Consider the following 17424-nt stretch of genomic DNA (forward strand, 5'->3'; position numbering starts at 1 on the left):
TAATACATGACCATTGTAGAAAATGTAGAAAAGCATAATCAGAAAATAAAAAATAGGGTAGCCTGGGTGGCTCAGTGGTTTAGCGCCGCCTTCAGCCCAGGGCACGATCCTGGAGACCAGGGATCAAGTCCCACATCAGGCTCCCTGCATGGAGCCTGCTTCTCCCTCTGCCTATCTCTGTGTCTCTCGTGAATAAATAAGTAAAATCTTAAAAAGAATAAATAACCTATCAGTCACAGAATAAATTAAAACAATGGAAAATCTAAGAATAATGTACAAAACGGGATCTGTACAAATGCACAGTATGATATCTTTCTTTAGAAAATAAATTTGTTTGCATAAACTAAAGTTAAAAGTTAGTATTCATACTCTATCTGGGGAGACTGAGAGGAATATATTCGACCCCAAGTACATGCTACAAAGAGAAGTCACAGGAAGGAAGAGCACTTTCAGGAAAAAGAACCAATGAAACACTTCTAATAAATGTGTTTTGATAAATGGAGAAGGTAACTTTGGTTCCTGACTTCCTTAGTTCCAAATCCTGACTGAGTCCCAGCTATACCTTCTACCTTTGAATTATAAAGGATACTCCTATATCCTTTTAATAAACCCCATGTCAATTTTATTTTACTTAAATGATCTGAATTAGTTTTTTTGCAGACATACCATATGAGCTATTTCTTAACTAGAGTTCCCATTAGTTAAATTGACTTAATATTTTTAAGATTCAAAGCACTATTCACTATCAGAGTTAAAAATCTAGTAGGTAATAATGGGTGACTTTAAGCATTGGGTAAGATTTCTGAGACTCAATAATTACCTTCTGAAAGAAATTACAGTAATCTCTTCTTAAAATATAGATTGCTACTTCTTTTAATCCTTCTAGTCCATACATATCGGCCATATTGAGTATCTGACTAAAATAAAAATAGATACACTGTTAATTCTCCAGTTTAAAAATCAAGAAATAATACATAGTAATTTCCTGATTAGTCTGTTTTAAAAAAATAATAATCTGAATTATTTTAACTCTAACTTTCTGCCCTATATATTTTCTTTATGGATAATAAAAAGGACACAGGTCAAAAGTTGAAAGCACTGTTACATGACTTGATTAGTGGAGATAACAAGAAGTAAATTTGGAGATGTTTCAATCAAATTCCCCTCATATTTTCAGCGACATATATAGCAAAGTTCAGGAAGCTGCTTCAAAGGCTGTAAAAGTTATGAAACTCTTTGCAACAAATTTGTACAATAAAAACTTACTTGGGAGAAGAGTAATTAATTGATGCTTATCATTGAAAATGCCTACAAAGAGATTTTCCATTGCTTCTTTCATTTGGTAAGTATTTCCCAGCACCACACTTACTTTAGGTAGTTAGGAAACAGACAAGCCTTAAGAGCATGATAAAATTCCATATAGATTTCCAGGCAGGAAAACTTCAGTACTTAATCCCTGTGACTTATGATACTTTCCTTCCAAAATTATATTAATCAGTTTATAATTAAAGGAACCAATGAATATTTAAATTAAAGAAGCAGCTTTCATTTGTTTGATACTAGAACAGCAATAAAAGAAGAGAACATTCAAAAAATTAGAAGAGCAAGGTAGATTTCACTTTCCAGTATGATTTCAGCAACTTAGCATTTCACTAAAGAGCAATGAAGAACCATTGTGGTTTTTTAGGATACCTATATTCTTAAAGTAATTTTAGGTTTTTTTTTTTCTTTTCTTTTGCTGCTTAAGAGAGTAATCCTAAAATTTAAAAATAAAGTAGTAAGATAATTATTCCAAATTTGATAAAGATTCAACTTTATAAAAACCTGTAATTTTTCAAACAAATATAAAGTTTTCCTAACAAAATTTAAGTCAAATACTTTTCCTAATCTTATCATTGTGAGTTGCTAGATCATCTTTTCTTCTAACTAAGGTGACTTACTGTTTTTAGATATTCCTAACACACACAAACAAGATATGGCAAAATAATAAAAGTGAAGCTTTTATTTCATTGACACTTTAAAACATAGCTCAATCAAGCAGAAACCATTAAGTCTTAATACTTCTATATTTAAAATCATTAAAAAGTAATACGCACCCAACATTAGCTTTGTCTGGAAAGTCCAAAATTCCTCCATATATAAAATGCATCATAACATTCATTTCTACATGGTTTATACTGAAAAATAAAAGAAAACTTAATTCAAATCCAGAAATAATTAAGGTTTGACTGATATCAATGATACATTCTATTTTCTTGCAAAATTTTAGCCAAGATAAAGTTTTAATCACACTTTTATCTGAATATATTATTCAAATAACATCTATACAGTTATTCCATTAATTTAAAATTAAGTATAACTGTAGCTATAGATTTTTATATGTTATAAAATGTTATTTGTATGTTATCAAATCACTGATTACTTGTTGAGCATCTTCTGTAATGAACTTTTAGAGTTAGAAGGGATCTGAGAGGTCACAATACAACCTCTGGCTCATTAGGAAATCATCGCTGACAAATGGCCTCTAATCTTCTTTTTTTTTAATATATTTTTTTAATTTTTTTTATTTATTTATGATAGTCACAGAGAGAGAAAGAGAGGCAGAGACACAGGCAGAGAGAAGCAGGCAGAGAGAAGCAGGCTCCATGCACCGGGAGCCCGACGTGGGAATCGACCCCGGGTCTCCAGGATCGCGCCCTGGGCCAAAGGCAGGCGCCAAACCGCTGCGCCACCCAGGGATCCCGCCTCTAATCTTCTTAAAGCCTCATATGAACAACTCTATTCACTGGAAAGATTCTTGTTATGCTGTATAGATTTCTTAATTTGTAATACCTATCCAGCAGCTCTAGCTTGACCAACATCCTCATTACAGATGAAAAGTAAAGATAAGACTTAAGTAGTCTAGAGTGATAATTTTTATGTCCTACTGACTACTGGATTTCAAACTGAATTCATGGCCTCCTTCCTCTTCCCCATTTCCCCCAGTACCCCAGATTCAGTCTTCTTCATGCTATTCCTAATTTGTTCATAGCACTGTAATAGGGCTTCTTGCATCTTGTCTTATCCTCTGCCTCTGTACCAAAGGGACTGAATTATCGGGTTTGTGGGTAACAAGCACTGGTCATTAGTCAGGAGGAACTTGAGATGAGAGATAATTGGATTTCTTTTTCCTTTCTTCTCTATTGAACAAGTGTGAAGAGGTGATTGGGAAGAACTGCATCTACTACTATACAGTTTCAGACTTTCTTTCAGATGGGTTGTTATAGAGGGGACATAGTAAGCAAGTAAACTGTGGTTCTTCCATTTAACACACATTTTATTGCTTTAACAGTTTCTATCGATAATAAAGGAAATGTTGGAGCCCCTGGGTGGCTCAGTTGGTTAAGTATCCAACTCTTGATTTTGGCTCAGGTCATGATCTCAATGTCATGAGATGGAGCCCATATAGGGATCTGTGTCCAGCAGGGAGTCTGCTTGAAATTTGCTCCTGTCTCTTCCTCTGCCCCTCCCCCTGCTCACACACTCTCTAAAATAAAATCTTTAAAAATAATAATAATAAAGGAAATGTTTTCTTACTTCATCTGCTAGTTCTTTCAAATTATTTTGAATAGGAAGAAAGTGTATTATTTATTGTCCACCCCAACTCTAATACCATCTAGATTATCACCTACATACCTAAATTAGAGCCTGAGATTCATCTTAATCATCTCCCTCATTATATCCCATCACTTTCAAAACTTCTTGAATTCAGCCTCTGCTCCCTCTTTCTCCTCTCACTGCTCTGGGTTAGCCTCTTATTTTCTCTCATCTGTATTATGACTATATCTTCTCTCTCATGTGGGTTTCCTACCTGAAATAATCTCTTCACATCCCATTTCCCACACTACTATTAGAGTGAAAACCTTTCAACAGTTCTCCATAGCCCATTGAAAAAAAAAAGTACAAATTCCTTAGCTTGGTGTATAGTGTTCTTTTCCAACTGACCTCGTTCTCCTTCCCTCTAAAGAGGGAGATGAATGAACTACTCATTTCCTATACTTGAACTACTTATAATTCCTTATATGTCTATGCCTTAGTACACCTGTTTACTCTTAAAATTCTCTCTCTCTACTTATTTCATCTTCCAGACACCAGACATGTGGCTCTTTATCTCTGATTGTTTCCTTAATATCCCAAAGGCCAAAAAATAAAAATCACCAAATAGTAAACAGTAATAACTAACATTTATTGAGCACTTATGAGCCAGTTACTGAGCTAATAAGCATTTTGAATGCCATTTGCTCATTGAATAATAACTTAATAATAGATACAAGTGAAAAACTGAAATTAAGCAACTTGCCCAAGGATAAATGGCTTACACTATAGTTTAAATCCAGGCCGACTGACTCCAAAGTGTAGACTCTTAAGCAGTACACTATACTATATGCTTCCATTATCACATTTATCAAACTGACTTTTTTTTTTATATATATATATTTATGTTAGTCACAGAGAGAGAGAGAGAGAGAGGGGCAAAGACACAGGCAGAGGGAGAAGCAGGCTCCATGCACCGGGAGCCCGACGTGGGATTCGATCCCAGGTCTCCAGGATCGCGCCCTGGGCCAAAGGCAGGCGCCAAACCACTGCGCCACCCAGGGATCCAAACTGACTTGTAATATCTTTGTTTACACATTTGTTTCTCCTTCTAGACTGAGTTATGTTAGGGCAGGCTATACCTTAGGTTTATCCTTGCATTTCTAATAGCAGCCAAATGTCAGCAATGATTCAGTAGCCCCAAGTTGAGAAGAATTTTCTTCACCCATACAATATTGCAGTTCTGCAGTGGAATCAGGGTGGGAACAATGCTAATAAGATTTCCACAATTCATTAAGCATAGTATCTATGCTAAAAGATATCTGCTAAATAATATCTGCTAATAATATCTGCTAAAGGAAATAAAGAAGGAAGGCAAGAAAAAAATAGAGTCCCACAGGGTAGGACTCAGAAAGGTGTTTGATTCTATTTCTTATATAACATATGCTCAATAAATGTTTGAAGAATGTTTAATGAATGGCTTATTAGGACACTTGTAGCATCTTTCTGACTCTTCAGAGGAATATTGAGTTGAAAATATAAAGCATTTAAAAAAAAAAGCATTTTTCAATTAATTTAATATATATTTACTGGCCCCCACTATGGCTAAATACTGGTTTCTGCTGATTCAAAAATCCCACATCTTTAATACTTAGGAAAAAAGTCAAATCTCTACATATTCTCATTTATGTACTATGGATATGAGAAAATTTGATCTCAGACTAATTATGCCACATTATCTGTAGTCTGTAAATCTATGACACTAGCATAATTACTACAATGTATATGCCATGCACTTTCCCTCAAAATTTCAAGAGCCATTCTTATTATTGTTAATGAGAATTGGTCATTTATGTTTAATAATGGTTTCTTTCAAAATTTGACATATTTAAGCAAAAGATAATAATAATTAAGTAAAAACAAAAGTAGTGTTATTAAAATCAATAGCAAAATCTAGACATTTGAGCGTATATATAAATATGTTATAAAAATGACAAGAAACCATTTTCCTACAGTTTTACAGATGTTTTACTAAACTGCATTCTCATTACAGTGTTGTAAGTCATATGTATTTTTACTAAAATTATTTATAAAGACATATTCAACTGACCTAGAAAAACAACAAATCACTTCAATAGCCTACAGTTTAAATGGAAAGACTGAAAGCACTATCTCCATTTAAATGTAATCAGAAAAAAAAAAAAAAAAAAAAAAAAAAAAAAAAAAAAAAAATAAATGTAATCAGAATAAAAGCTTTTAGGAGATGAAAACTTTATATATACTCCAGGGAGAAAAAACCTATGAGAGCTCTAAGACCAGAGAATAAACATGCACCTCATTTACTAAAATCTTTGTGCTTAATGTGTGCTTCCTAAAGTTTTAGGGTTCGATGTGTGTGGGCTAAGGTAACCTAAGGACTCATCCATAAGTTAATTCATTCACATTTAATATTTATTGAATGATAGGCTCTATTCTAGACCTTGAGGCTATAAGAAGCTTACATTCTAGAGGGAGAACATGGACATTAAATATATAAACAAATATATGAAGAAGATAATTTTAATAGTGAAAAGTGCCATGAATATAACACAACAAGATAATATAAATGAGGGTAACTGGAGAGTTGGATTATAGTTACTTTAGGTGGGATAGTCTGGAAAAACCAAGGAGCCAGATCACATAGGGTCTTCTAGGTTGTAATAAGGATTTGGGTTGAATTCTGTGACGAGAAGGCACTGAACAATTTTAGTCAGAAGAGAAATATATCTAATTTATATTTCAAAAGATCATCCTGAAAATTCAGTGTAATCCCTGGAATCTCCTAAGGGAAATGAGAAAATCCAAATTTATGCTCCAGAACCCCAAGCCACCATTCAAAGACTTTTATTTACATAAAATGTAAATATGTAGAGTTACAGAAATTATTGGCTGTGGTTCGATTTGCAGTGCAGGGTGTGGAAAACTTCCCCCTTCTTCCATCAAAACTGGAAAACTTTCTTACACTTTCCAACCCTGGGGCATAGGTAGAACTAGGGTTATAGGACTCTACTACTCCTATCTCACTCAATTTATTGAAGGTTATCCCTCTTGAAAAATATCACGTGCGTTACATCTATGAGTTACCAACTCATTAAAAACTCTATGGTTCTTTTCTATAAGGACAGACAGGATTTCATTCTAATCTACTGCAGAAAATATCCCACAGGCACACAACAGTGGTACAGTTCCCAAAAAAGGCTGCTGATCAAGCAAAGCAGGTATTGCTGTCCTAGTATTGGTAATGGCCCTTGCTTGAACCCATTTCTCTCTAGAAAATGAGAACAATCTAATCTAGGGAAAAAAAGAAAAGACAAATATTAATAAACATTATATACTATATACCAAGCACTATCTCATTTAATCCTTTCAATAACCTCAGGAAATTCAGGGAAGGTAAGCAATGTCTCTAAAGTCATGTAACAAGTTAGGGCTGGATGTTGGACTGCCTATAATGACATCAAAGTCCATGATCTAAACTACACTACCCATGGAAACAGCTATCCAGGTTTACAATATATACTAATGTGGAAAAAATTTGTTTTGTAGATTGCTTTGTTATAAAAATTCCTAAAAGGTGTGATTTTTTATTCATTTTTTAAAGCTTAATTTGTTTTAGAGGGAGAAAGAGAGCACATGTGCGTAAGTGGGGATAGGGACAGAGGGAGAGGAAGAGAGAGAATCCTTCAAGCTGAGCAGGGAGCCTGATGTGGGGCTCAATCTCACAATCCTGAGATTATGACCTGAGCTGAAACCAAGATTATGACCTGAGCTGAAACCAAGAGCTCCACCTACTGAGCAACCCAGGTGCCTGAAAAGATGTGATGTTTTAAAAACCAAAATTCCTAAATCCCTTTTAACCGCAAAATTCCTAAATTCCCTTTAGCCTTCCTATAGCTTTATATCCCATGATACTAATAACATTTTAGGTGATAATTTGACACAGCGAATTTGATATGTGATGCAAGAGGGAAAAGCAAACATATTGTGTAATAAGAATAAAGGTTGTATACAAAACCCAGCAGCTTGGGCAGCCCAGGTGGCTCAGTGGTTTAGTGCCAGCCTTCGGCTCAGAGCGTGATTCTGGAGTCCCAGGATCAAGTCCCACATCAGGCTCCCTGCATGGAGTCTGCTTCTCCCTCTGCCTGTGTCTCTGACTCTCTCTCTCTCTGCCTCTCATGAATAAATAAATAAAATCTTAAAAAAAAAGAATATAACACAATGATTTAACAACTCTGTATGTTATGTTATGCTCTCAAGTGTAGCTCCCATATTCCCTGTGCTGTGCCTTTTATTACTGTGACTTATTCATTCCATAACTGGAAGCCTGTATCTCCCACTCTTCTATCCATTTTGCCCATCCTCCTAGGCCCTCCCACTCTGGCAGCCATCAGCTCTCTGTATTTATGGGTCTGTTTCTGCTTTTTGTTTATTTCTTTGTTTTGTTTTATTTATTTTTTTTATTTTGATTTATTTTTTATTGGTGTTCAATTTGCCAACATATAGAATAACACCCAGTGCTCATCCCATCAAGTGCTCCCCTCAGTGCCTGTCACCCAGTCACCCCCACCCCCGCCCACCTCCCTTTCTACCACCCCTTGTTTGTTTCCCAGAGTTAGGACTCTCTCATGTTCTGTCTCCCTTTCTGATATTTCCCACTCATTTTTTCTCCTTTCCCCTTTATTCCCTTTCACTATTTTTTATATTCCCCAAATGAATGAGACCATATAATGTTTGTCCTTCTCCGATTGACTTATTTCACTCAGCATAATACCCTCCAGTTCCATCCACGTCAAAGCAAATGGTGGGTATTTGTCGTTTCTAATGGCTCAGTAATATTCCATTGTATACATAGACCACATCTTCTTTATCCATTCATCTTTTGATGGACACCGAGGCTCCTTCCACAGTTTGGGTATTGTGGACATTGTTGCTATAAACATCGGGGTGCAGGTGTTCCGGTGTTTCACTGCATCTGTATCTTTGTTTTGTTTTAGATTTCACAGTGAAATCATATGATATTTGTCTTTCTCTGACTACCACTGACCAACTTCAGTAGCTTATTCAAGGGAAAAACAAATTGTGAAACAAGTTTGGCTACTTCTATTTGGCTTTTTCTTGGGCAAGCTACTAAAGTTGGTCAGTGGTAGTCAAGCCATATTATAACAGGAGATTATCCATCACATCCATCATAATCAAGGATGGAAAATTACAGGTAAAGTCGTAGAGACCAGTAGTTAATGATACCACTTGTTTCTTGTCTACTCACTTCTTAACAGACTTCATCTTTAAAAGCCTTGTATTTTGAATGTTTAATCTGATCACTCATGAGGGCTGACTAAGGACTTCCCTTATTCCCATAGCTAAACTCAGAGGTCATCTTAAACAATACAAAACAGATAGAAGCGGAACATATCTGGTTGAAGGAGTGCCCTTCCCCATGTAGTTTTCCCTCAGATCCCTATCCCATGCCATCTGTTCCCTAACATACCTACCAGGAACATTTAGGGTCCTATGGGATGAAGTTTAAAAATCAGTGATTTAAACAATCAGTTTAAATTAGTGCATTAGCTCAAGAACCCAACTCATTCCAATAGGAAACTTTTAAATTCTTTAGTGACTATGGTGTAATGGACACTGAATTAAGTCCCCCCAAATCATGTGATTTATATTCAGGATAAGCTCTTATTTACCAGGTGACTCCAGGAAGACATTTAACTTAACTGATCTTGCTTTTACTCATCTGCAATACATGAATACACCTGCTCTCTCAAAGACTGATTCTAAAAATTAAAGGGCATAGTAAATGTGGAAGAAGCCCAGAAAAAGACATGGTGTTACTATAAGGTATTATTATTACTGGTGTGGACAGAATCTATTTGGAGAAAGGAAGAAAGAGCTACATAATAGGTATCAGATAATAAAAACTGTCACTAAACCTACAAGGAACTAAGATTTCTTCTAGAAAAAAAAAACTAGACATGTGCTTTCTGTAAATTACTTTCCCCTGCTGTAGAAAAAGATCTCATAATCATACTCTTCTGTTGACTTTTATCTCACTACACAGGATCATGTGATTTTTAATGAATGTCAAAAGTTGCATTTTGAATCAAACTACTGTTACTTCTCCATTTACATTTCTATTGAATTCAGTTCTAATGGAAGTGGATTGACAGGTTTTTTTTAAATGATGTCTAAAATATCTGAAACACAGACCCTGGACAAGTTTCCAAAATTACACCAATGTGATTATCCCTAGGAATGGCACACTTAAACTCTGGCCTCTACTAGCACTATTCTTTTTTTCTATATTCAGTGGATATTTTAAATTCATCATAAAGAAAGAGATCTTAGGGCAGCCTGGGTGGCTCAGCGGTTTAGCACGCGGCCTTCAGCCCAGGGCCTGATCCTGGAGACCTGGGATGGAGTCCCACGTCTCCCTGCATGGGGCCTGCTTCTCCCTCTGCCTGTGTCTCTGCCTCTCTCTGTGTGTTGTCTCTCATGAATAAATACATTTTACAAATCTTTTTTTTTTTTTTAAAAAGGTTGCAAAATACAGGGATATGTGTATTAAAACTGTGGTAGTATAATTAAAACATAATCTCAAAGGCCCTAGTATGAAGAAAACAGGGTTAGGACCTTTTGCAGATGTTTCATTTCTACTAAATGGATAAAATATGAAAAAAAGAACAAAATAAGAACACATTATATATTCTTACAAATAACAGTTCCATTTTTTTATAGAGTGAGAAATTACAAAATGATAGGCATTTGTAGATATGTTCTAGATAGTAAGAGAACCAGATGACTGCAACCAAGAATCAAGATTATAGGTCAGGATGACAAAATAAATGGTAAGAATTTATCAATACTTTCTGTGCATCAATTGTCATGAAATTACCACTATCACTATTCCACACCCAAATCTCTGGCTAAGATCTAGAGCTGAGAGGTTCCCTCAGAACTCCTAGGCAATTTTCCTACTGAGAAAGCCCTCCCCCATACTATAGAATCTTGCAGGGATCATCTATGACCAAAAAAAAAAAGGTTGCTTTTTATCATTTAAGGTACTAGTTCATCTCTTAATAACTATTTTAGCAGTTTACATAAACTGCCACCAATTGTGTAGATTCACCATTGCCTCATAATAGGTCAATTAAATCCACACCTACCCAAATTATTCTTTTAAAAAAAAAAGAAGCAAAACTACCTTTTACAGCCCAACCCATCCAAATTGATATACCAAGGCCTAATCCTCCAGTGTGGCTATATTTGGAAATAGGGTTTATGAAAGATTAAGATTAAATGAGGTAACAGGGTGAGGCCCTGCCCTAATGTGCTAAAATTAGTGTCCTTATAGAAGAAACACCAGAGAGTTCTCTCTCTCCCTCTATTTTCATCTCCCCTTGCCCCCATGCAGTAAGGAAAGGCCATTAAGCACATACAAAAAACTAGCTGTCTGCAACCTGAGGTAAGAGCTCTCAAAGACACAAAACTTGCTAGCACTCTGATCTTGCCAAATTGCGAGAAAATAAATTTCTGTTGTTTAAGCAACCCAATAGTAGTATTTTGTTATAGCAGTCTAAGAAGACTAACACATTATCTCTATTACTAAATGCTTCCTACTATGTCATTTTCAGAAGATGTACTTTAATGAATTCCACAAACATGAGAAACATTCCATTGAACACATGGGGAAATCAGATCCATAAAAAGTGCTTTGTATGAAGGAGTATTTGTAGTCAAGTTGCCTTATAAAAATTATGCTTACCCTTGAAGAGTAATGTACTCTTGGGAGCTTTCAGCCCAACAGCCACTCAGCATTGCAGCAAAATAACTAGATCTGGCACTTAAAATGGCCCTAAAGGGAAGAGAGTGGAAAACACAGGTAAACATTTATGTATTATGCAAGATATAATTTTTTATGAAACTCATCTTTACCTCTTAAAATGTAGTAATCTATTTGTCTTGTTTACATTTACTGGTAGGATTATAATAAGAATTACACATCTATATTTATACCTAAATATTTTTTTATTTTGTTTTTTAGAAAATGAGAGCATGTGCATGCGTGAGGTGGGGGGGGGGTGGGAAGGGGAAGGAGAGGAGGAGGAGAGAAGAGAAAGAATCTTAAGCAGGCTTCATGCTCAGCAGGGAGCCTCACATTGGGCTTGATCTCACAATTCTGAGATCATGACCTGAGCTGAAATTGAATTCTACACTTAACCAACTGAACAATCCATGCAACCGATTATACTTAAATATTTTGATCACTTAATTAAAACGTTAATTCTAATGTTTTTATTTTTTCCCCTTGAAAACTCTTTACCTTCAATGATTGAAACTATTTTCATGAATAAGAGAGTAATAAATCATTTGCAAATGGAGAAATAAAGAACCAAAGATGTTATTTAACATTTTAAGAGAGTAGCAACAAGAAAGGTACTAAAACTATAAAGGTCCTGAGTTCAAGTTCAGAACTCCCCTAATTATGCTAAAGAACACCCATATCTTAGATGGGAGAAACGACAAGAAAGATATTTTCTTTTGAATTTCTATTCTATATTCTCACATAAAATGTCCATTCACTCTTTAATTCAACAAATGTCTATTGACTTCTGTTTTGTGCTAGGCACTATTCTAAGTGCTATGAATACAGCAGTAAATGAGATACACAAAACAATATTATATTCTAGTGGATGGTATAGAAGAATGGAGAGGGACAAGGAGAAGAAAAATACACTTCTGGCAATGCCTTACTGGGTTATCTCAGACCAACATTCTTCAAGATAGCTAAGAAAGGGATGCCTGGGTGGCTCAGTGGTTGGGCGTATGCCTTTAGCTTAGGGCATGATACCAGGATCTGGAATCGAGTCCCACATCAGGCTCCCTGCGAGAAGCCTGCTTCTCCCTCTGCCTGTGTCTCTCATGAATAAATAAATAAATCTTTTTAAAAATAGTTAAGAAAAAAAGGGAGATACATATAAATACAGCCATATACATAAATATATAAATATAGTTTTTTTTAAGCAAGATTGATTTGAAGGCATCAGGAAGATACCATCATGGTAGATTTTGAAACAAATTCTAAGAGAGAAGACAAAAGAGCTCATCCAAGTATTTTAGGTAACTTTTTCCACTGAGGCAATTTCCAGTATCTCTGATGAACACAGATCTGAAAAATCCTTAACAATTAGCAAACCAGATCAAATAATATATTTTTAAAAAACCATTCACCGGGCAGCCCGGGTGGCTCAGTGGTTTAGCGCTGCCTGCAGCCCAGGGCGTGATCCTGGAGACCCAGGATCGAGTCCCACGTCAGGCTCCCTGGATGGAGCCTGCTTCTCCCTCTGCCTGTGTCTCTGCCTCTCTCTCTCTCTCTGTGTGTGTGTCTCTCATGAATAAATAAATAAAATTAAAAAAAATAAAAATTAAAAAAAAATTAAAAACCATTCACCATGATCAAGTGGGATTTATTACCGAGATGCAAATGCAAGGGTGGTTCAGTAACTGCAAGTCAATCAAAGCGATATATCACACCAACATGAAAAAGGATAAAAACCATAAAATCATTTCAACAGATACAGAAAAAGCATTTGACAAAGTACAACATTCACTTATGATAAAAACCCTCAACACAGTAAGTTTAGAGGGAACATATCTCAACATAAGGGCCATATATAAAAAACACAGCTACTATCATGCTCAATGGTGAAAAACAGAGACCTTTTCCCTAACATCAGAAACAAGAAAAGGATGTCCACTCTCACCACTTTTATTCAACATAGTACTATAAGTCCTAGCCATAGCAATCAGACAAGAAAAAATAAATAAAAGGCATCCATACTGATGAGGAATAAGTAAAACTGTCACTATTTGCAGATGACATACTACATATAGTAAACCCTAAAGAGCCCACCAAAAACCTACTAGAACTGATAAATGAATTCAATAAGGTCACAGGACATAAAGTTAATATATATAAATCCACTGTATTCCTATACACTACTAATGAAATATAAGAAAGAGAAATTAAGAAAACAATCCCATTTATAATTATAGCAAAAATAATAAAATATCTAGGAATAAACCTAACCAAGGATATGAAAGACCTGTACTCTGAAAATTATAAACACGGAACATGAAGAAAACACAAACAAATGGAAAGATGCACCATGCTCATGAATTGGAAGGACAAAAATTGTTAAAATATCTATACTACCCAAAGCAAACTATAGATTTAATGCAGTCCCTATCAAAACACCAAGAGCATTTTTCATGAAATTTGAACAAATAATCTTAAATGTATACGGAATTACAAAAGATCCCAAATAGACAAAGCAATTCTGCAAAAGAAGAACAAAATAGGGGGTATCACAATCCCAGATTTCAAGATATTCTATAAAGCTATAGTAATCAAAACAGTATGGTACTGGCAAAAACAGACACATAGATCAATGGAACAGAATAGAGAACCCAGAAATAAACCCATAAGTAATCTGGACAAAGATTAATTTTCAACAAGGGAGGCAAGAATATGCAATGGGAAAAAGACAGTTTCTTTAACAAATGGTTTGGGGAAATGGGACAGCTACAGGCAAAAGAATGAAACTGGACCACTGTCTCACACCATACACAAAAATAAACTCAAAATGGATTAAGGACCTAAATGTGAGACTTGAAACCACAAAAACCCTGGAGAGAGCACAGGTGGTTAATTATTCTGACATTGGCCATAGCAACATTTTCCTAGGTATGTCTCCTGAGGCAGGGGAAACAAAAGTAAAAAACTATTGAGACTACATCAAGATAAAAACTTGTGCACAACAAAGGAAATAATCAACAAAACTGAAAGACAGCCTACAGAATGGGAGTAGATATTTGTAAATGATATATCCAATAAACAGTACCCAAAATATATAAAGAACTTACACAACACCAAAAGAGCAAATAATCCACATTAAAAGTGAACAGAAGATATGAACAGACATTTCTACAAAGAAGACATATAGATAGCTAAAAGACACATGAAAAGATGCTCAACAGCACTCATCATCAGGAAAATACAAATCAAAACCACATGAGATATCACTTCACACCTGTCAGAATGGCTAAAATAAAAAACATGAGAAACAACAAGTGTCAGTGAGGATATGCAGAAAAAGAACCTTGTGTACTGTTGGTGGGAATGCAAGCTGGTACAGCCACTGTGGAAAACAGTATGGAGTTTCCTAAAAAAGTTAAAAAAAAAACTACCCTACAACCCTACTAAACTACAATATTAAAGCAATTACTCTAGTAGGTATTTACAAAAAGAATACAGAAATACTAATTCAAAGAGATATACACACCCAATGTTTACAGTAGTATTATCTACAATAGCCAAATTATGGCAGAAGCCCAAGTTTTCACTGATAGATGATTGGATAAAGAAGTATGTGTTTTTATATATATGTTATATATATAAAAGGAATGACATCTTGCCATTTGCAACAACATGGATGGAGCCAGACAGTGTAATGCTAAGTGAAATAAGACAGTTGGAGAAAGACAAATACCGTATAATTCTACTCATATGTAGCATTTAAGGAACAAAAGAAAGAAAAAAGCCACAAACCAAAAAGTAGACCCTTAACTCTTAGAGAGAACAGATGACTACCAGAGAGGAGGAGGGGGGGAGGGGAGGAGATGAGTGAAGTAGCTAAGGGGGATTAAGAGTACACTTATCATGATGAGTACTGAGTAATGTACAGAATTGTTGAATCATTATATTGTACATCTGAAATTAATGTAACCCTGTATGATAACCATATATCATGCTCATATAACTACATGCTCAGTTGGCTGGGCATCTGCCTTTGGCTCAGGTCATGATCCCAGAGTCTTGGGATGGAGCCCCACATCCAGGACTCTGCTCAGTGGGGAGTCTACTTCTCCTTCTCCCTCTGCTACTCTCCTCCCACGCTCCCACTCATGCTGTTTCCCTCACTCTCTCTCTCCAATAAATAAATAAAATCTTTAAACATTTTTTAGTTTAAAAAACTCATCAAATTAGACTTTTAACTCTCTGAATTTGATTATATGTGAATTCTAAATATAATAAACTTAATTGTAAAAAGCAGAATAAAAATAAAACTTAATATAGAAAATTACAGGCCAAGATGGCTTCCCCAGTAAAGTCAAATAAACTTTTAAGGAAGATATAAAATTAATCTTACTCAAAGTTTTATTAAAATAATAAATAGAAAAAAAGAACAAGAAAAAATACTTTCCAACTCATTTTATAAGTTAACATAACCTTGAGACCTAAACCTAAAAATTTCTCTCAGAAATATAGATGCAGGGCAGCCCGGGTGGCTCAGTGGCTTAGCGCCACCTTCATAGTCCCGGGTGTGGTCCTGGAGACCCGGGATGGAGTTCCACATCGGGCTCCCTGCATGGAATAGAGCCTGCTTCTCTCTGTGTCTGTGCCTCTCTCTCTCTCTCTCTCTCTCTCTCTCTCTCTCTGTGTGTGTCTCTCATGAATAAATAAAATTTTAAAAAAAAGAGAAATATAGATGCAAATATATATTCAACAAAATATTAGCAAACTGAATCCAGCAATAAATACATTGAATAAAACATCACAATCAAGTTGAAATTATTGTAGGAATACAAGATTGCTTTAATATTTCAAAATCAAGCAATATAATTTAGCACATTAACAAAATTAAAAAGTTGTGGTCATTAAAATAGATATAGAGAAGCAGTTGACAAAATTCAACACCAATTTATGATTTTAAAAATTAAAAATTTAGGCAATTCCAATCAAAATCTCAGAAAGTTATTTTGTAGGTATTGACAAAGTGATTCTAAAATTTATATGGAAATGCAAAGAACCAAAAATAGCCATAACAATACTGGAAAAGAAGAACAAAGTTGGAGGATTCAGACTACCTGATTTCAAGAGTAACTGTACAGTAACAGTACTCAAGACAGAATCAACACAGATCAGAGGCCAGAAATAGAGCTACACAAATATAGTTAACAGAGTTTTGACGAAAACACCAATGGAGAAAGGAGAGTCTTTTCAATAAATAGTGCTGGAACAATCAGACACCCACATACAAAAAAGTAAACCTAGATACAGATCTTTAACTTACACAAAAATTAACTCAAAATTGATCAGAGATCTAAATATAAAATATAAAACCCTACACCTCTAGAAGAAAACACCAACATAGGATCTTGGGTTTGGTGAAGAATATAGATACAATATCAAAGTACAATCCATAGAAGAAAAAACTGGTAAGTTGGATTCTATTAAACTTAAAAACTTAAGCATGGAAACTAGTCAGTAATATTTTATTATATATTTGAAAGTTGCCAGAAAAGTAAATCTTAAAAGTTCTTATCACAAGGAAAAAAAAAATTTTTGTAACTTTGCATGGTGACGGATGGTAAATAGACTTCGTGTGGTGATCACTTCACCATGTATACAAATATTGAATGGTTGTTAACATCTGAAACAAATACAACATGTCAATTTTAACTCAAAAAAATTTAAAACTTTTCCTCTGTAGAAGACATTGTTAAGAGAATGAAAAGACAAGGCTCAGGGAGAAAGTATTTGCAAATCACATTTCAGATACAGGATTTCTATCCAAAATATGAAAGAACTCTTAAAACCCAATATTAGACAACAAACAGCCCACTTGAAAAATGAGCAAAAGATATGAACAAAAAACTCCCAGTGATATACAGATGGCAACTGATTGTATGAAAAGATCCTCAAGATCTTCTGGCATTGGGGCGCGAGGGTGATTCAGTGGTTGA

At 35.0% G+C, this 17424-nt stretch overlaps 1 protein-coding gene across 3 annotated transcripts in view; it reads right to left on the reverse strand.

Annotated features, from left to right (window-relative positions):
• Positions 1-17424, reverse strand: part of BTBD8 (BTB domain containing 8) — a 93233-nt gene that overhangs the window by 33501 nt on the left and 42308 nt on the right. For all 3 annotated transcript variants that reach the window (XM_025417666.3, XM_025417667.3, XM_025417668.3), the window contains 3 exons: positions 11381-11470; positions 2097-2177; positions 821-917 (listed from right to left, as the gene is read on the reverse strand). In XM_025417666.3, the coding sequence (XP_025273451.1) occupies positions 821-917; positions 2097-2177; positions 11381-11470 (268 nt within the window). The remainder of the gene's footprint in view (positions 1-820; positions 918-2096; positions 2178-11380; positions 11471-17424) is intronic.

Source organism: Canis lupus, chromosome 6 (assembly GCF_003254725.2).
Source record: "Canis lupus dingo isolate Sandy chromosome 6, ASM325472v2, whole genome shotgun sequence".
NCBI lineage: Eukaryota > Metazoa > Chordata > Mammalia > Carnivora > Canidae > Canis > Canis lupus.